The sequence below is a fragment of the Macaca nemestrina genome, chromosome 9 (genome assembly GCF_043159975.1).
Source record: "Macaca nemestrina isolate mMacNem1 chromosome 9, mMacNem.hap1, whole genome shotgun sequence".
NCBI lineage: Eukaryota > Metazoa > Chordata > Mammalia > Primates > Cercopithecidae > Macaca > Macaca nemestrina.
The window spans coordinates 83,875,057-83,895,561 of NC_092133.1; the positions used below are offsets into that span (position 1 = coordinate 83,875,057).

General features: G+C 40.7%; 1 protein-coding gene across 18 annotated transcripts in view; it reads left to right on the forward strand.

The window, feature by feature from the left end:
* LOC105486717 (arf-GAP with GTPase, ANK repeat and PH domain-containing protein 5-like) overlaps positions 1 to 20,505 on the forward strand; it is a 43,994-nt gene that overhangs the window by 9,910 nt on the left and 13,579 nt on the right. For 7 of the 18 annotated variants that reach the window (XM_071069860.1, XM_071069859.1, XM_071069862.1 and 4 more), the window contains 6 exons: positions 3,471 to 3,621; positions 5,448 to 5,514; positions 12,219 to 12,448; positions 12,821 to 12,889; positions 15,168 to 15,236; positions 17,876 to 17,910. In XM_071069860.1, coding sequence (XP_070925961.1) covers positions 3,471 to 3,621; positions 5,448 to 5,514; positions 12,219 to 12,448; positions 12,821 to 12,889; positions 15,168 to 15,236; positions 17,876 to 17,910 — 621 coding nt within the window. Of the gene's footprint in view, positions 1 to 663; positions 5,515 to 6,453; positions 7,253 to 12,218; positions 13,060 to 15,167; positions 15,237 to 17,875; positions 17,911 to 20,505 lie in introns of those variants that run through there. The other 11 variants (XM_071069872.1, XM_071069873.1, XM_071069866.1 and 8 more) reach the window with 10 other exon arrangements.

Genomic DNA, 20,505 nt, shown 5'->3' on the forward strand with positions numbered 1-20,505 from the left:
AGGCTAGAAAAAGAACAGTGATAGGATTTATTTTGTGCCTGTTTGAATAGTGGGGGTAGAAGTGTAGTTGATGGAAAATGTCTATTTATATCATTGCTCAAGGATGCTGTGCCTTTGGGAGTAAATTAACTATGAGATGTTTAGGACAATGGGAGGACTTGGAAACATTTAAGGCTACAGGATGTGGCCCCATCCTACGTTCATCCTCAGTTTTCAGTGATGCTGCCTTCGTGCCCGGGTGCTTGAGTCCTTCATGTGTGCCTTCAGTTTCCTTTCTTTGTGCTCTTCTTTGTGCTGTGGTTTTCTCAGCCTGGAATACCCTTTTTCCACCTGCCAGAATCCAAGCCACAGTAAAAATTCCAGAGCAGAGGCTCACCCTCTTCCAGAAACGGATTTTCTTAATATGTTCTTCACTCTTCCCCAACCCCAGGTAGACGTCATCTCCCTGTCTGGTGTCTTCCAGAATGAATGTCACTTTCAGCCTAGAGACACAGTTGTGTGCCTGCCCCTTGTCCTCTGCTGGATGGTGAACGGTGCTTCCTTATTTCTGCATTGTCTAGTTTTCTAAACAACGTGCTTAGTGAACAAGAGTATGATGAGTCATTGACACATGAAAGGAGGTATAGAAATATTTCTACTGTATGATTGAGTTTATTTTTCTAGGATGGAAGATTTGACAAACCCAGAGGATATCTGAACAAACATCAAATGTGACCGGCAGGTGTCACTTTATGGTTATGTTAGAGGAGCACACTTGAAAAATAAAAGCCAGCTTCACATGCCAGGTATTCTCTTGTTATAGAACATACTAGAATTACACATAGGATTCTTGGGATGGTTTCATTTCTCAGGAAAACTGAAAAATGACCCAACAAGGGAAGATGGCCTTGCTGGAAGTTTTAAAAGTAAGCCAGCTATGTGTAGGCCTGCAAAGGTGTTATCGAATCCCCTCTTCTCTGACCTCTTGTAGCTAGAAGTACACTGTTCCCGTGTGGCATGATGCCCTTCTTTTGGGTCATGGGTTAAACCCTTGGACTGTGCATCGTTTTTAACCCCCCAGTCAACAGTAGATACTTACTGACTTCCTGTCAGCTGAAGCTGGCTTTTTGGGTCCTGTCTTCCCGGGGTAGAATAGAAGATTTTGCCATGCATGACGTCAGTTTCCTCCCAGACCCTTGTGCTCTTCCTGAACAACGAAAGAAGCGCTGTTTAAATGAGAAGGAGCAGCTGGTTTATGCGCCTCTTTCTGGAGTTGGGCGAGTGCTGTATGACAAACACGCTGTCTATGTTGACCTTGGTGGCAGCCGCGGTTTTCAGGCATCGGTGAGATGGGGGTCATCGCTCTGAACTCTCATTATTCTTTCCAAGTCTACTGTTTAAAGAAAAAATGATAATGTAGTCAGCTTTTATTTATTGACGATTGTTCTCTTGTACTTATAATAAAGGCCCAAATGCATACTGTAAATATGTAGAATAAAAAGAATACCTTTTTTTCATTATACCAAGCAGAAGCGTCCTGTCCTGCATGCCTCGTTGATCCGTGGCCCCGGCGCGGGCCCTACTGCCTGTGTGGCACCTGCACAGCTTATCTCCGTTTCTACAAAACCAGTGTGCTCGCCAGCTCTCGTTGGTCTTTTTCTTTTTCTCATTCACAATGGTCTCCTCATTCTGTACTTTAAAGTGGATTTCCAGTATTTATTTCTTAGTTCTGTAGTTGAATTTTATTGGGTTAAAAGCAGGGTTATTTTAAAATGTTAGAAAAGCTAGCATTGTTGTAGCACTGGAACTGAGGTTTTTCTAGCTAGGTGTTTAGGTTATCAGGTTATATACTCACTGAGCTTTGGCAAAGTTTAATGGAGATGGGGATCCATTTCAAGCTTTGCTATAAGGATTTTCTGCTCTGGTTTTTGTGGCATTAAGAAATGTTCTCGGCCGGGCGCGGTGGCTCAAGCCTGTAATCCCAGCACTTTGGGAGGCCGAGACGGGCGGATCATGAGGTCAGGAGATCGAGACCATCCTGGCTAACACGGTGAAACCCCGTCTCTACTAAAAATACAAGAAAAATTAGCCGGGCGAGGTGGCGGGCGCCTGTAGTCCCAGCTACTTGGGAGGCTGAGGCAGGAGAATGGCGTGAACCCGGGGGAGCGGAGCTTGCAGTGAGCCGAGATCGCGCCACTGCACTCCAGCCTGGGGCACAGAGCAAGACTCCGTGTCAAAAAAAAAAAAAAAGAAATGTTCTCAGGAAATGTGTGTAAGATAATTTTGAGAAACTGGGTGAAACTGTCTCTCCAAGATCTTTGTGCTTTCCTCACGTGCCCTTTCTTGGTGGTCTTGACAGGACGAGGTGGAGCCCACCCATGAGCTGGTCCGGAGTCTCATCTCCACCATCTCCACCATTGATGCCAAGATGGCTTCCAGTCGGGTGACGCTGTTTTCTGATTCCAAGCCACATGGGTCAGAGGCTATAGATAATCAAGGGGATGTCTGCCTTTTTTCTATTTTTAATAAAAAGATATATTACAGAAGATCATGTCACCCATAATTCTGCCATCATAACACATTTTGGTGGGATTCATTCTATGTTGTTTTGTTTTTCTTTGTGTGTGCATGTGTCTCTGAGGGCTCTTCACTTACCTGACATTACAAGGGAGTATTTTCTTGAAATAAAATACAGGGTGCGTTTTTCAACAGACCCCAAATATTCCTCAAATACCACGCCATCTTCCATAGGTTACTTTTTTGTGTTTTAAGAGACCTGAGTTCACCTGGCTTTCTTTTGGTGGCAAAAACAATAGAGCAGAATCAGGGAGTTTGTGGCTGTCCAGAAGCCGCATGCCTTGTCTCTGAAAGTTTTATTTAGATTATGTTGTATTATCTCCCATGGGTAAGTTTCCACTGATGTATGGCTTATGTGAATTACTTTTCAGCCTGGATTAAGAATTTGTATACCTTTATGCTTAATGGATGTTTGCAAAACATTGGTTTTGTTGTATTGGTTTATGACTCCCAGTAAAATTTATCTGAAAATTTTGAGATAATCTAGTATGTAATTTGTTACAATGTGCATAAACTACCTACCACAGTGCCTGATATAACGAGTGTTATTAGCTATTTTCATTTTTGCATATCCTTCTAGTCATCCTTGTCTACAAGAATATTCTCTTCTAATATAGTTACAGGTAAAATACATAATTTTATTTCTATATTCTGAGCATTTTGTTTTCTATACAGTCTTTATGTAGTCATGATTTTGTTGTTACCAGTGTTTTTTTGTTATTGTGGTTTGTTTTTGTTTTTGTTTTGAGATAAGGTCTCACTTTGTCTCCCAGGCTGGAGTACAGTGGCATGATCTTGGCTCACTGCAGCCTTGAACTCCCAGGCTCAAGTGATCCTCCTGCTTCGGCCCCGCAAGTACCTGGGACTACAGGAGTGCACCACCACTCCCAGCTAAATTTTTTGTTTTGTTCTAGGGACGAGTTCTCACTATGTTGCTCAGGCTGGTCTCGAATTCCTGTGCTCAAGCAGTCCTCCCGCCTTGGCCTCCCAAAATCCTGGGATTACAGATGTGGGCCACTATGCCTGGCCTATTATTCCTATATTCTAACTTATCCATCTCTTATGGTATGATTTTTAGTTTTTTCTAATTTATGTTTTCATATTTTTATCTATTGTGCTATGTTAAAAAGCTTCATACAGTTTTCTTTCATCCAGTGATTTTAGCCTCCTTATGATCTTCTCTATCAGTTATGGCACTGGTGACTTAAAATGGATGTTCTTCCTCTGTCATTCCTCCTACATTTGTTAGCTGGAATTTTTAGCAAAGAGCTTTCAGTTCTTCCCTTTATTTTCATATCACTGCTGACTAATGCAATTGCGTTTTATTCCATGGGTTATTTTCCATCACTGTCATTGTTCTTTCTAATGCCTATACTGTCCCAGATTGGGCCACGGGAGCCTTCAGCCTGTCTCCTGTGTCTTCTGAACTGTCTCTGTTAGTCTTTGAGCATTTCTTACTTTCTGACAGAACAAGAGGATCCAGGCTCATGTTGCCCTCTTTCTGCCTTGGGCCTGGACTCAACCATTTCTGTTAAGGATCATGTGTTTTTAGCTTAGAAATTAATCACCTTTCTAAAAGATCTACGAAACACTAACTTCCCATTTAAGCAATTTTTTTCTAAAATTAGATTTTTTTTTAAAGGGTTATTCCTCTAAGTTCTTTTGAAGTGTGGTGTTAAGGAACCATGCCTGAGTTTGCTTATTAACTCTTCTGGTGTTTATCAGATTATTTTTTCCCTATTCTATGTCATCTTAAACATCTTAAACAATTCCTTGACATTTTTTGTTTCTTTGTATTTTCATTGACTATATTGCCATTTCCAGATGAGTTGATTAATGTACAAATTGAATTATTTTGCGTTTCCTTGGTAATACAGGCTGTTATTGCCAAAGGAGGAAAAACAAATGGACTTGAAAACTGGTCAAATGCATCAGAAAGCCATTTTGGGAGATGATTCTGTGCTAACATGCTCTCTCCTTTCTTGATCTCTTAATTTTTTTTCTTACCCAAATATATACAGGTTTATTTTGTCTTTCTAGAAGATCCAAGATCTTTGGTTTAGAGATATATTCTCTTAATGTTAACTGGTATTAGAATATACTTCTCTGTATTTCATTTCAATACATTTTAAAAATAGAAATGATTTTTTCTTTTGACTTGTGAAGTAGAGCATGGCATACAAGTGTTGTATTCTCAGTATTTCAAAAAATTTCCTTCTTACTGTACAAGTTGTATTCAGCATAAAAAGTCCATCCAGATTTGTTGTAGATGCAGTGTGATTATTACATGCTGATAAGGTATGAATTGGAGATGGGATCCAAAAGTACTGTACTTATTGTAATTTTTAAGCTAATTGTAGGTTTGGTGGTGAACATTTTACTTCTGCAAAATGCAAACAGTATTTCATCAGAAGTTGTTTTATGGTCTTTCAGACATTTTGTTTTATATCTTTGGTGCTTCTTGCCCATGAAGTGTCTCTTTTGTGTGTTTGTGCGTGTGTGTATTGACCTGCCTCTAAATTTCACAGCGCTCATTGTCAGGAATCAGCAGAATCAGGCCTAGGCAGAGAACTGAGCAGTACTCTCAGTATGTCTCTGTGTCCTGGTTGCCACATTATCTCTGTTGTTTATTAATAAATTGGAGAACTCTCTGACCTGTAACAAAGGTTGAATAGATCAGAGACAATTGGAAGAGGAATCCTCTACTCTATTGTTACCTCTTCTTTTTCTGTTCACACATGTCAGATAGAGACATGCATGTGGTAAATTATTTTGTCAGAATGAAAGCCTGGCCGATTAAATGCTTTCTTCTCTTCTTGCTGTACTTAATGTCGATCCCTTGTTCATTTCTTGATAATATGTTTGGTTATTTATGTTTTCATTGCTTTTAGTGTCAGAGATGACTTTGGATTCCCAGTTCTGTGTGTTCCTGTCTAGCTCCCAAACCCAGCCAGAGAGGTGAGTCAGTCCCAACTGGTGAAGTACTGAGAGGAAGCTACACAGAAAGCAGCAAGGTGTTAATAAGTGTACCTCTGACATTTCAGCCACCTCTGACTTTTCCATGGAATGGACAAGTAGCAGTCTCTGTCAGAACTACATTTTAAAGAAAAAAAGAAACTTGAAGTCATAAACTGTTTATTAATTTATACTGTCATTTTTGTGTGTTTACTCAACTCGTTTATATTGACTTGTTAATTGGTAATTTGCGACCTATTTATGAATTCATTGTCTACATGTCAGCAAACAAATTTTCTTCTTAATAAAGAATCTGGTGACTGGGCACAATGGTTCATACCTGTAATTTCAGCATGTTGGGAGAGCAAGGCAGGAGGATTCCGTGAGGCCAGGAGTTCAAGACCATCCTGGGCAACATAGCAAGATTTCATCTCTACAAAAAAATGAAAACATTGGTGGGGAATGGTGGCTCATTCCTGTAGTTCAGGCTACTCAGGAGCCTGAGGTAGGAGGATCACTTGAACCCAGGAGTTTGAGGCTGCAGTGAGCTGTGATCCTAACACTGCTATCCAGCCTAGGTGACACACCAAGATACCATCTCTTCAAAAAAGAAATCTAGGGGCATCAGTGTGTGCACACAGCATGGCTTGTGAATGCGGAAGTGCATGTGTGCATAGTTGTGCTCAAAAATGTGTTGATGATTATACCTTCTCAGAATGCAGGAATATTTTTTTATTTTTTATTTATTTATTTATTTATTTATTTTGAGAGGGAGTCTCGCTCTGTCGCCCAGGCTGGAGTGCTGTGGCACAGTCTTGGCTCACTGCAACCTCCGCCTCCCAGGTTCAAGCGATTCTCCTGTCTTAGCCTCCCGAGTAGCTGGGATTACAGTTGCCTGCCACCACACCTGGCTAATTTTTGTGTGTTTTTTTTTTTTTTTAGTAAAGATGAGGTTTCAGTATGTAGGTGAAGCTGGTCTCGAACTCCTGACTTCAAATGATCCACCCGCCTTGGCCTCCCAAGGTGCTGGGATTACAGTTGTGAGCCACCGCGCCCAGCCTGTTTATTCTCTTAAGAGAGAAAATGAGGGAATTAATGGACTGTAGTTCTGGACAAGGTGGAAAACTCTTAAAGTGGAAGTACTGGGGCAAGTGCTGTGACAGGCTAGGATGGTGCAGTCAGTCCCTTCACCCAGAAATCAGTAGAATGTTAGCAGTTCAAACTCCAACCTTGTGAAAAACAAGTGGTGAAAAGGAAGTCCCTCGCAGCAACTGGCGCCATAATCAAGACAGAATGTTGGCAGAATGAATGGAGTTACCTGCTTTCAACCCCAGGTGGTAGCTATTGTCTTCCCTGACAATAGGTGATATTAATTTGTGATCTTGTTGACTTAAAATGGGGTCACTTATCTCCAGTAGAATGAAGTCCACAGTGAAGTTGTCCCCCCATCCCCAAAGAGATAAACATATATGAACGTACTCACGTGATAACAACTACTGCTGCCTGGGATCATGAGAGACTTGAAATGAACTGATAGGAAGTGAAAGGTGGCTGAGATAATGAGAATAGACCCATCTGCAGAGGATCATAAAACCAGCAAAGACAAGATCTTGTCTAAGATGCCTTCAGAAGCTTTGTCCATGAGAACTCTAAGGACTTCTCCAGACCTGTTGTCTGCTGCCCAAAAGGAGCCTCTGACCAGCATCCAAAGGGCTTCTGGACCCACTGGACTCTTCTGGAGGTACATTGGTCTCCCGAGCCATGGCTGTGGTTTTTTACTCGCTTTATTACTGCCTGTGTGTAGAATGATAATTGCATAATTAATAGTGTGAAGACCTCTTGACAAATGGTAAATCTGAACATATGTATTTGGCTGACATGTCGTTGTGAAACCTCACAACTTCAGTCAGTGTGAGCACAGCTAGAGAGCCTTTGTACGTAATGCACATATCACTGGGCATAGTCTACAGGCACCTAATAACTCAGGTACGTTAACAGTCACTAATGAGTATATCTCCAAGGAACAGTCCAACGACACAGGACTGGCCTGACTCAAGGTAACTATATGTCCAATCCAGGGTCATAGCGAGTAGGCATCTGCCAATTAGAGGTCATTCCCCCTGCCTGCCATTGAGCAGTTCAGAAGTGACTGGTGTACGCAGACGTGAGTGAGCTTGCTGAATTCACTATTTGCCTCTTTGGAGGGGATCATACCCAGGATCTAGGTCATTGTGCCTTATGGGAGTCCTACACATTTCACTTGCAAATTATATTTGAAAATTAAATGACCATGTTGCAAGTCATTCACAAGACATTTTTTAAAATTGGATTCCAGAACCCATATTAACATCCAGTGACCTGTAGAAAGCAGTAGAGAAATGTATTAGGCAAAAAGTTCTGGCAAAGACCAGTGTGATACTGGCCTGATTACCTGACCTCAGGAATTGGTCACATCAACTCGAAGAGCGAAGAAAAATAAAAAGTACCCGCCTTATTACTCAAGACATTAGGAACTATCCATTTAGATAGACGATTTTAGCTAACAAAATATTACAACGTCATCCTGAAGAATATGTCCCTCTCCCAGAGAACCCAGGAGGTTATCATGACCCCTGGAAAGCCCGACCAGCGGTAACGGTGCAAGTTACATAGGTGCATGAGTTGCAGACATACAATCTCTACTGAAAGTAAGTTTCATACTAGGCAAGAATTACAGGATATACATAGAACTTTTGCTCACAAAGTCAGATGTACAAATTCAATATGGTTTAGGAGTTAATGGTGGCAAATGGGTCATGCTTACGGGAAGTGAAGTAGGACAAATGACTGTAATAGCAAATAACTCCAGGATTAATGATGAATTAATTGCTAGAGCAGAAAATATCCAAGACCTTCCTGACTTATGATGGGGATGGGTAAAGAAGTTGGATGAGACGATACCCAAACATGATTCCCAGGTTTACCTAAACAATGGAAGACTGTAGAAGATGCCATTAAGCTATTTCAAGAATATGGAAGATTATTACTCACTTCTGATGGGACAGGACTTTATAGGGCATCTGAAAAAATTCCTGTGAAAAATCACTTTTACAAAATGTCAAGTTATGATATCCAAGATGAAACCAATAAGTCACAACATTCACATAATACACTGTGCAACCCTGATCTCCTGTCATAAAATGTTTCTTACCTGTAAACCAAAGGTTCATTTTATAATTTAATTTTTCTCATTTTTTCTGTTCTCTTAGCTTAAAAAAGATCATTACAAACTTTTGTATGTTTTTCATATATGCTTGCAAAGGGTTGTAAAAGTTTATTGTGATTATTCTTGCTTTAAGCTGAAACTTCCCTAATCTTTCTTTAGAGATTGTGGCACAGCATGCTAGTTTCCTGTCCATATCCAGTTGTTTTCTGTAGTGAATACAGAAATACAGGCACTATTTTGTAAATAGACATCATCTCAAGTCTACAAGAATTATCCAAAATGGGTCGGGCGCGGTGGCTCACACCTGTATTCCCAGCACTTTAGGAGGCTGAGGCGGGCAGATCACAAGATCAGGAGCTCGAGACCATCCCAGCTAACACGGTGAAACCCTGTATCTACTAAAAAATACAAAAAATTAGCCGGGGGTGGTGGTGGGCCAGTGTAGTCCCAGCTACTTGGGAGGCTGAGTCAGGAGAATAGCGTGAACCTGGGAGGCAGAGCTTGCAGTGAGCCGAGATCGCGCCACTGCACTCCAGCCTGGGCGACAGAGCGAGATTCCATCTCAAAAATAAAAAGAATTATCCAAAATGATTTCTAATGACCTTTCTAGGTCTTCAGATACTATTAACACAGATTGTAGCCTCTAGGTCCTGAAGATTTTACTGGATACTGGTTACTGAAACTGAGTTTTCTTGAGTTCTTTTTCCTTCCACTGTGGTTTCCCACGTTTCAACATATCACGTATTTTCGTCCTCAAACGTTACTTAAATATTTTCCACAGAATTAAGTTAAATATGAATCATTCCTCCTCCTCTGATTTTTGAAATGCCCCTTTGCTTCCTATGATAATGATTCTTCTGGTCCGTTTTGTAGTTATATGTTAGAGTTTGTAAATATTCACAGATTTTGCAATTGCATATAATTTTCTTATTAATTATTTTTTCCTCCTCCTCTAAAGTTGCTGTTATTTCTTTTAACTTTTTGTGGGAAACGTTAAAGCCATCTTTCACTTTGTTGATATACTTATTTATAATTGAACTCCTTGATTTTTGCTCAAATTGCTTTTCAAGTTACCCACGTTTAGGGAAGACATTATTTGGGTTTTTGTTTAGTGTATCAGACTTTTTTTAGTTAGTTGTGTCAAGAAGTGTAGACTTTTCTATACATAATATCCTTTTTCCCACAGTAGTTTTTTTTTTTTTAAGTGTGTTAAAATAAAGGTCATCAAAAGATGTTTTCCTAAACCTTTCCTTTGCCAAAAATATCTCTAGAGTCACATGATCCTTTCTCCCTTCTTGCTTTTGTGGGAGTCCAAAGCTAATCTAAACAATTTCATTGGGCAACAGGAGCAAAACTTCATCTCAAAAAAATAATAATTTACAGTGTCACTTCCCATCCAAGCTTGACTTCTACCTTTACTTTCTGATATGGTTTGGCCATGTCTCCACCCAAATCTCATCATGAATTGTAATCCCCATAATCCTCAAGTGTTGAGGGAGGGGCCTGGGGGGAGGTGATTGGATCATGGGGGCAGTTTTCATCATGCTGTTCTTGTGGTATTCAGTGAGTCCTCATGCGATCTTACAGGGTTTGGTCTTATTTTGTTTTGTTTTATTTTTTGGGATGGAGTCTTGCTCTGTTGCACAGGCTGGAGTGCCATGGCATGATCTTGGCTCATTGCAGCCTCTGCCTCCTGGGTTCCAGTGATTTTCCTGCCTCAGCCTCCTGAGTAGCTGGGATTACAGGCATGCACCACCACACCCAGCTAATTTTTCTAATTTTAGTAGAGACAGGATTTCACTACGTTAGCTAGGCTGGTCTCAAACTCCTGACCTCAGTTGATCCACCTGCCTTGGCCTCCCAAAGTGCTGGTTCCAAGTGTGAGCCACCGTGCCTAGCTGAGATCTGATGGTTTTATACGTGTTTGACAGTTGCTCCTTCACATGTTCACACTCTGTGCGGTCACCATGTTAGGCGGACCTGGTTCCCCTTCTGCCATGATTGTAAGTTTCCTGAGGCCTCCCCAGCCATGTGAAACTGTGAATCAATTAAACCTCTTTCCTTTATAAATTACCCAACCTTAGATATTTCTTTATAGCAGTGTGAAAACAGACTGATACACTTTCTGATATTCATGCTTGAGGAATTGGGGAATTCAGACTACCTGGGCTCAAATTGTGCCCCACCCTTAGCAGTCATGTGACCTTGGAGAGGTTACTTACCTTCTCCATCTCAACTCCTGTAAAGTCTGTAAATGAGATTGTTTCTGAGGATTAAATGAGCATAACACAGTGGGAACACTGTCAGGCACACACTACTTGCCAGATGTCTAGTATTCATCTTTATTGAATTAGGACTGTGGTAACCCACTTTAGACTGCAGTAAACCACTTTATGGCTCTTGATTTTGTATGACAAAATCACGCATAGTACTGTTAGTAAAAGAAAGAAAATCTGAAAGTCCCTGCCATGGAAGGAAGAAATAGCGGGGAGAAAAGGGAGTTGGTAAGTTTCAGCATTTCAGAGCTTGGAGGGACAAGTTAGGTTTCTATTTTATGGAGAAGGAGGTGGAGGCAGGATGGGTCCTAAGGTGTCATTCAAGACACACAGCCATAACTCTTTATTGAGAGTAGAGCTAGGGACCCAAGGATTGCTGTGGTCAAGTTGCAGACAAAAACAACCACTCATTGGAAGACAGGAGAGGAGTGTTTAGTTACAAAAGCAGTCAGCCATTCAGGTGTATCTACGTTCAGTGAGTAAATAAAAGTTGTTCAGCTTGGTTGCTAATGGGACCCACTCTAGTGAGGCTTTGTGTAGAACTCATAGAGGAAGACGGCTTCAAGCCACGAACTACCCTGTGCTTTTCTTAGGACTAAAAATCTCAGGAAGCTGGTGATAGATGAAAACCTTAGTCCCACTGGCACTGCACGAAGGGCCAGGAGAGCATCATCATCATAAGCCACAGGGTGGGGCAGCCCAGGCAGGGGCATTCTGAGCTGTTGGGGAGGGGTGGCAGCCAGGATGGGGCACTGTGAGCTGTCGGGGAGGGCACTGTGAAGTGTGGGGTGGGGCATTGTGTGCCACATGCCTGGGCTCTCACCTGGGCCAGTAGGCTTCAGTCTGTAGGTGACTATAGAAGGAGGAGGAGCTCCGTCTGTTCTCTCTTCAGGCAGTTGTTGTGTCTCTCAGTGCTTGTTGGGTTCACAACCTATTAAATAAGTCGACTGGTCTTCACCCTCCCAGACAAGTCAACTCAGGGGAGGTGGCAGGGTGCGGGCCTTGGTCCACAGCCCTAGCTGGGGCTGAGGCCCAGGGCCCGGGGCCTGGGGCTGGGCTGTGAGGTAGGCAGGTGAGCAGTGGGCAAGACCATCTCTGCAAGTGCAGCATAGCCTTAGCCTAGGGCAGCGGGAGTGCGAGGCCAAAGCTGTGAGCAGAGGCCCAGGTGGTGGCAGACAGTAGAGGTGTCCCATGGGGAACATACTAACCTGTTGTGTGCGCCCCAGGGCCAGCCACGAGTTTGACCAGCCGCGGGGGTCAGTATGTCCCTCTGAGTCCGAGATCTATGAGACGGGAGCTGGGGACGGGATGGCAGGAGCTGGGGACCGGATGGCAGGAGCTGGGGACGGGATGGCAGGAGCACCCATGGCTGCTGCTGTGCAACCTGCTGCAGTGACTGTTGAAGTTGGTGAGGACCTCCACATGTACCACATCCATGACCAGGAGATGCCTGAAGGTAAGGAGGTGACGGGTGCCATCTGCCTTCTGCTTGCCTCTGGCTGCTGCTGTCCCCAAGGTCCCCTGGGAGGCATCGCCCACTTCGAGCTCCTTTCTGCCTGTAGCCAGCTTTCCCGGGGCTGGCCAGGAACAAGAGCTGGCTCTGCCTTGCATTCCCACCCCTTAGTCTTTCCCCACGGAGTCCAGTCAGTTTCTTTTCGCCTCCCCTCCCAATCGCTCAGTTCTTGCTCTCTCATCTCATTCTCCCAGGCTGCCATGGGACCATTTATTTCTGGCTCTTCTTGTTGAATAAGCAGCAGTTGAATAAACGAGTTGATAAATTTTTAGAAATGGTTACATCTTTTTTACTTTTCTCCCTCTATACATATAGCTTTGGAGTTTAACCCTTCTGCCAATCCAGAGGCAAGCACAATATTCCAGAGGAACTGTCAAACAGATGGTGAGACAACATTGTCTGTATCTCTGTTTATCATCCTGTGGGACTTTGTTGAAGCTTCTTTGGACCATTCTCTTCCTTTTCTCAATAAAAACTCAAATATCTCAACTTTCCAGTACCCATCTTATTTTTTCTTTGTACCTATCCAGATGGTACCTAAGTGAAGGAACCAGGTAAGTGCCTAATTGTTTCCTTTGTTAAAGTAGCTAAATCTCAGGACAGTTCATATTCAGATATTCGGGAATTTCTTATTTAAAATCAGAATGGAGTTTGCCATGGGAGAGGCTGTATGGTATTCTTAATGGGCTGCTGTAAGTCACCTTGATAGAGGCTGCTTAGTTTCTTCTAACTGTAATTTGAACGCAGAAGGAAAAAGAAAAAAGAAGACTGCTTAAAATAATTGTGAAACAATGTGAAACATCCTGGTCAGGGCTACAGAAAAGTGGTTGTGTGTGTGTGTGTTTGGGGTTTCTCAAAGGAGTTTACCTGTGAGGCTCTGATTACTTTAAAATTCTTACTTTAACACAAAATATGTCTCCAGATTTATTCTGGTGACTTAACAGACTTTACCTCCTTGTTCTAAAAGATGTGGGGATTGGGTCATGGTCAAAACTTTCAAAAGACATGAAATGTCAGTGTAGATTTTTAATGTATAATACAAAGATTGCAGGTTAAAGTCTCAGACCTTCCCTGTAAGAGTGTTTGTTGCCATGGCTCCCACTTTATTATTCTTTCCTTTCCTGACAACAGCATCTTATTCAAAGAGAAGAAAGTTGGAGTTTTGGCCGGGCATGGTGGCTCATGTCTGTAATCCCAGCACTTTGGGAGGCTGAAGCAGGCGGATCACCTAAGGTCAGGGGTTCGAGACCAGCCTGGCCAACAGGTGAAAACCCGTCTCTACTAAAAAAAAATACAAAAATTAGCTGGGCGTGGTGGCGCATGCTTGTAGTTCTAGCTATTCATGAGGCTGAGGCAGGAGAATTGCTTGAACCCGGGAGGCGGAGGTTGCAGTGAGCAGAGATCGTGCCAATGCACTCAGCCTGGGTGACAAGAGTGAGACCCCATCTCACCAAAAAAAAAAAAAAAAGTTGGAGTTTTTCAGTCTCTACACTGCTGGGAGAGGCAGGGGATGGGAGGCAGTAGAAAAGAGAAAACAGTTGGTTTGCCTCTAAAATTTTGCAAAGAGATGAATCTAAGTAAAATAATTCTGGGTAATAATATGGTTCTTGAATAAAAACTAAAATTTTCAAAATAGAAAACGTTGCATCATAAAGATATTAAATCCAATTGGGCTTATTGGTTTCATTTAAATGCCAGAGATTCATTACTGTGGAGGAAATGTCTCATAGCTCTTCTATTTAAACTTTGGTTGGGCTCTTAATTTTTTAAGAAGTAGAATAATTAAGACTCTTGATGAGTGTGACTTTGTAACTTGGAAGTACTTTCCTCACTTTTCAAGATATTTAAGGATTGCTTTAGAACAAACAAATATATGAATTAATTGATTATACCTTTATATACAAAACATGTAAGTACTTGTGTAAACATATAGTCTGCTTGGTGATGTAAGAAAAGCCTGATTGATGTTACACACCAGTTAGTAGATGGGTAGTATTGGATGAGAGCCCAAAAATGGCTCTTTATTGTCATTCTTTAGGATTATAACACAGTTTATGTATGTCTCACTTGGCCCTTTCCAATACAAATAAGGCCTGTATATGTTCTCCCTATGTATTGCTAATGAAGAAATGAAGACTTAGAGATATCACATGACTATGGAAGATAGCTACTCAACAGAACTAAGGTTCTATGTCTCCGAATGACATGGAAGTGACAGATATGCTGAATTTACTTTAAAAAGTTTTTTAAACTCTAGAATACATCTGATACTTTGACTATAAAATAGACCTGTCTGTTAAAACTTACTGCCATCTTGATTTATTTTATGCAAAGTTGATTTTACACAACTCAAAGCCAACATTTACCTCCTCTTTTTTTTTTTTTTTTTTCAAATAAAGAAGAGTGTCACTCTGTTACTCGTGCTGGCCTCAAATTCCTGACCTGGGTTCAAGTGATTTTCCCACCTTAGCCTCCTGAGTAGCTGGGACTACAAGCATGTGCCATCTTGCTTGGCTCTCTCTTATGTCTATACATTCATTTCAGTGGATAAGAATAAAAGTAGAGGTAGTGAAATAGCCTAAATGCAGCAGTCGAATAAATGAGTTGATAAATTTTTATAAATGATTACATCTTTTTTTCTTTTCTCCCTCTATACATATAGCTTTGGAGTGTAACCCTTCTGCCAATCCAGAGGCAACCACAATATTCCAGAGGAACTCTCAGACAGATGGTGAGACAACATTGTTTTTTCCGCTAAGAGAAAGAATAAAAGCTCTTGTTTGATCAGGTTATAGAAAATATTTAGAAAAAACTCATATTGGTTTAAATTTTTCACCTTTTCACATGTTCACTTGTCTTATTTTAATATGTGATATACTTTCCTTTAGTTGTTATCATGTTAGTAAAAACATGTAACCTTTTTGTTTATACATTTTGCCATCTTTTTATCAACACAATTAATGTGTCATGTGATGGAGAAGTCATGGATTTCTCTTTATAATTCTTGGATTTATCTTTATTTATAATTCATGGATTTATCTTTATTTACAATCCCTTTTCCCTTGCTCCAAAGAGTACATTTTAAAGATGAATGATAGAACTTAGGCTTCAGCTTGGTTTTCATTTAAACAAATTAAAAAACATAGTTGTTTATCATCGGAGATTGAATCTGTGATTTGGGCCTCGTCTCACACAGTCCTCTGACCGCATTCATTTACCACATCCAAATTTATGCTACTCAAAACTTTTAGGTTATTAACCTTTTCATTTAATGTAATGTCAATTTAAACATGCCCTACTTCTGCTTATTTTCCTCAATGTTATGTTAAATCCTCATTTATTTGCTAAAAAGCCATACACAGCCAAGTTTTCCAGTTGACTTAAACAGCAAGAATACAAGTGAGGGTTCTATAAAAAGTAATGCAGCACAGTAAAACATGGGAGTTTGTAAACCTTTGTTTTTATCGTTTGAGTAGACTTTGCCCATCTTGAGTCAGTTATTTGTGGTTAGAATTTGTGTTCATTTTTTACATTACTATAAAGAGATACCTAATCCTAGATAATTTATAACAAAAAGAGGTTTAATTGGCTCATAGATCTTCAGGCTGTACAAACATGGCTTCAACATCTGCTTCTGGAGAGGGCCTCAGCAAGCTTACAATCATGATAGAAGGCAAAGGGGAAGCAGGTGGTTCCACATGGTAAAGAGGGAGGAGAGAGGGGAAGGGGGAAGGTACCACCCTCTTTTTTTTTTTTTTTTTTTTGAAATGGAGTTTCGCTCTGTTGCCCAGGCTGGAGTGCAATGCAGCGATCTCGGCTCACTACAACCTCCTCCTCCCAGGTTCAAGCAATTCTCTTGCCTCAGCCTCCTGAGTAGTTGGGACTATAGGCGGGCACCATAACACCTGGCTAATTTTTGTATTTTTGGTAGAGACAGGGTTTCACCATGTTGGCCAGGCTGGTCTCAAACTCCTGACCTCAGGTAATCTGTCTGCTTCAGCCTCAGAAAATCCCTCAAAGTGCTGGGATTACAGGCTTGAGCCACTTCACCTGACCAGTACCACACTCTTTTAAACTACCATAATGAGAATTTGCTTATTACCATGGAAATGGGACCAAGCCATTCATAAGGAATCCCCCAACCACCTCCCACTAGGCCCTGTCTCCAACATTAAGGGTCACATGTTACCATGAGATTTGGAGGGGGAACATATCCAACACATATCAGAATTGTATTTCCCAGCTCCTTCCAGAGCCATTGGCTTCTCTCACCTAGAGAGCATGGAAGAGGTAAAAGAAAAACTATTCCATGTCCCTCACTCTTCAGTGGTAGGAACTTTTGCCTACAAGGCCCTTCCAGCATCAAAGGCAGAGGCAGTGTAGGAAACAAAGCAAGGCCCAAGTCCTTCTTGGGGCTTTTATTATGCGGGCTTTTTTTAGGAAAAATAAAAATATTTATTGTGCTGCAGACACCGTGTCCAATTAAGTTTGCATACTCATTTTACAATTAAAAATTAGGCCAGGCTCTGTGGCTTACACCTGTAATCCCAGCTCTTTGGGAGGCTGAGGTGAGTGGATCACAAGGTTAGGAGATCAAGACCATCCTGGCTAATGCAGTGTAACCCCGTCTCTACTAAAAATACAAAAAAAAATTAGCTAGGTATGGTGGCATGTCCCTGTAGTCCCAGCTAGTCAGGAGGCTAAGGCTGGAGAATCACTTGAACCCGGGAGGCAGAGGTTGCAGTGAGCTGAGATCCCACCACTGCACTTCAGCCTAGGTGACAGAGTGAGACTCTGTCTCAAAAAAAAAGAAAAGAAAAAAATTAAGATAGGTCACTTTCCAGTTGTATAAAGACCCTTTTTTTGTTTTGTTTTTAGTGGCACATTAGTAGATAACCACTAAGTGTGGTGCAAGATGCTTGCAGGGATTCTGTTGCATCTAGAGATAGGTGCCTGGTCAGGAAGTAGTTCTTAGAGCTGTTAGCGCTTAGCTTCTGATAATTAAAGTAAGCTATGTGTAAATGCAGAATGAGAGAATACTAATGGATCATGGCTCATATATGCAACAGTTAAACTTTTTATTAGCTAAATTTTTCATCTGGCCCAAATTTTTGCACTTTTCTTTTGTACATGAGGATTCTTTCATTTGAATGTAATAGAAACAAAAAGTAAACTAGATGAAAAACTAAGTTTTTAGATTTTACTTTATGAAATTAATCATGCCAGATAATTTAAATTATAAATTATTGAAAATAATTGTTTAAATGTAATTTTGTCTCCTTTTACATAGGAGTAACAGTAAGATGTTAACAACTACTTTTATTTTATAGTATTTGTGTCAGAAGTGACCAGTTTTTTTTTTATTCTTAGTTGTAGAAATAAGAAGAAGCAACTGTACAAACCATGTAAGTAAACAGTCAAATAGTTAAGAAATGGATAGTTTGACATAAAAGTTGTCTCTCTTGATTTCTTTAAATTACAATGTGGACCCAGTGGTGGTAGCATGGACCTCTTTTTGTGGATTTTCTAAATCTCTTCTATTTTCCTAAGTATTAAATTTATCCAGAAAAGTATTTAGCTTAGTGTGTCCACCTTTTAAAGATTTCTGACATTTAAGTTAAATTTCAATAGTCTGGTTCAAAAGATCTGCTTTAAGGCTGGGCGTGGTGGCTCACGCCTGTAATCCCAGCAGTTTAGGAGGCCAAGGTGAGCAGATCATCTGAGGTCAGGAGTTTGAGACAACCCTGACCAACATGGTGAAATTCTGTCTCTACTAAAAATAGAAAATTAGCTGGGCGTGGTGGCACATATCTGTAATCTCAGCTACTCAGGAGGCTGAGGCAGGAGAATTGCTTGAACCCGGGAGGCGGAGGTTGCTGTGAGCCAAGATCGCGCCATTGCTCTCCAGCCTGGGTGACAGAGTGAAAAAAATATCTGCCTTAAATATTTAATCTTATTTTTAATGAAATAACAAAAATAGAATAGCTAAGTTAATTGCCAGCACTGTCTGTTGACTTTCTATCACAGCAAGTAAAAGCATACCTTCCTCAATACACCATGATCTTATTTTTCTCCCTCCTTTTCTTCCAGTATTAGCACACTTTTTCATTAAATCAGTAGTAGTTACATAATTATGACTCTGCAAATATTATTCACTGCTAAGTCATATGGTGTTTTCATTGTGTCTCTGCATTACATGTCCTTCATCCTGTCTCCGAAATACCTGTCTCATGTAACTGCTGTCTTTTGTGGAATCACCTGAGTCCTAGATTCTGTGTTTCCTTCTGTCCGGTAATCCTCTCTAGTTGTACTTGAACACATTTTCCTGGGTGGAGATGTTTAGAGAGCTGGCCAGTCTTAAAATCCCTCCTCTTTGATAGAGAGGACACCTCTACGCTGAATCTAAATTTTATGGTTCTGAAGACATTTTGCAGTTGCGCTGTCATTACAGTGTTGTTCTTGAATCTATTGCCAGTGTGTGATACACTATTTACAACCAGGTTTTAGGTAGCTGTGGAAGCTTTTTAGGATCTTTTCTCACTCTGAGGTTCTGAAATTTTATAATAACAGCATGTTGGGGATCTTTTCATTTTATTGAAGCTACTAAACCTGAGACTATCTCTTCTTGAGAATTTTTTTTTATTTTCTCTCTTACTTTTTTATAGATAGTCTTGTTATTCAGATGCTAGGCTGCTTAGTGCAGTACACCTGCATTGGTTTTTAATTTTTCCCCTTCTATTTTTTTCTGTTTATCTTTTTATTCTAGTTCTGGGATATTCTGTGACTTTATCCTCTACTATTTCTATTGAATTTTATATTTTTGAGAGTGTTTTAAGATTTTTTGTTAGCTTTTGCTCCTGGTTTTGACTGCTCCTATGAATTCCTTTTTTCTGATGCTTTGATTTCTGTTGTTGGAGGCTTCCCTCCAATGTGTGGTGGTCCCTGGCCTGCTTTATTTGGAAGCAGGACTTCTGTTAACTGGTAGCACTCACTGTGAGGTTTTGGAAGCCAAACTAGCTTTTCATTTGGGGGACCTCAGTGTATTGTCTGGGGATCTTCACTCAAAATATTTCAGTTTCTTCTGAGAAGGATCTCCCAATTTTCTGCCTGGAAAGTAAAAGCATGGCCACTTGCTTTCCAAAAGCAGAGTTAGTGAAGAAAGTTGACATTCCATTTTTGGTATACAGTTTTCTTTATATCTCAGGTTTAAGCCATGGTATCTCTGAGCCAGAAATTCTCAGGTTTGATATATCCAGAGAACACATATCTAAGTTTCTTGTCAGATGGAAGGACAGGTAGACTCGGGCCTCTGGTTAAAGATTTTCAACTGACCTTGCTGGCTTTTGTTTTATACTTTACCCTACTTTCCAGAGTGCCATTTGCCTGTAAGTTCACAGCCTGCCTTTAGTTCTGCCAGACAAACTGGCTCGCTTCGGTTCGTCACTTTCTGTAGGGACCAAAGTTGTGCTTCCGTGTTATTTACCAGTCCTTTATCTACTTTTTATGTCTCAGCATTTATTAAAAATTATCTCTGTCAACCTTCTCTCCTGGTCATGTGTGTAACCTTTATTTTATGACTAATGAGACTTCTGGAGGGAGAGGAAATAAATTCGTGGTCAGTCTGTTATATTTAATCCAAATTTAGGACCTATGTTTAAATCAAAGTCCAATTTGAGTATAATTACTGATATTAACCCAGAGAATTTATAAAATTAATGTATCTATAATAAGCATATTACACTTTTCTCCTAAGGCCTTGTTTAATATTGTCAAACTTTATCCACCGCCATATACTTCCCTTTACTTCACAACAGAGATGGAGCTGGTTTCATGAACGCCCAAAGTGTTAGAAATATTTAAGTTAATTAAGATTTGTTCATTTTTAGCCTGGTCAACATAGCAAGACCTCATGTCTACAAAAAGGTTAAATAACAAATTAGCCAGGCCTGGTGGCATGTGCCTTTCGTTTTACCTACTCAGGAGGCTGAGGCAGAGGATCG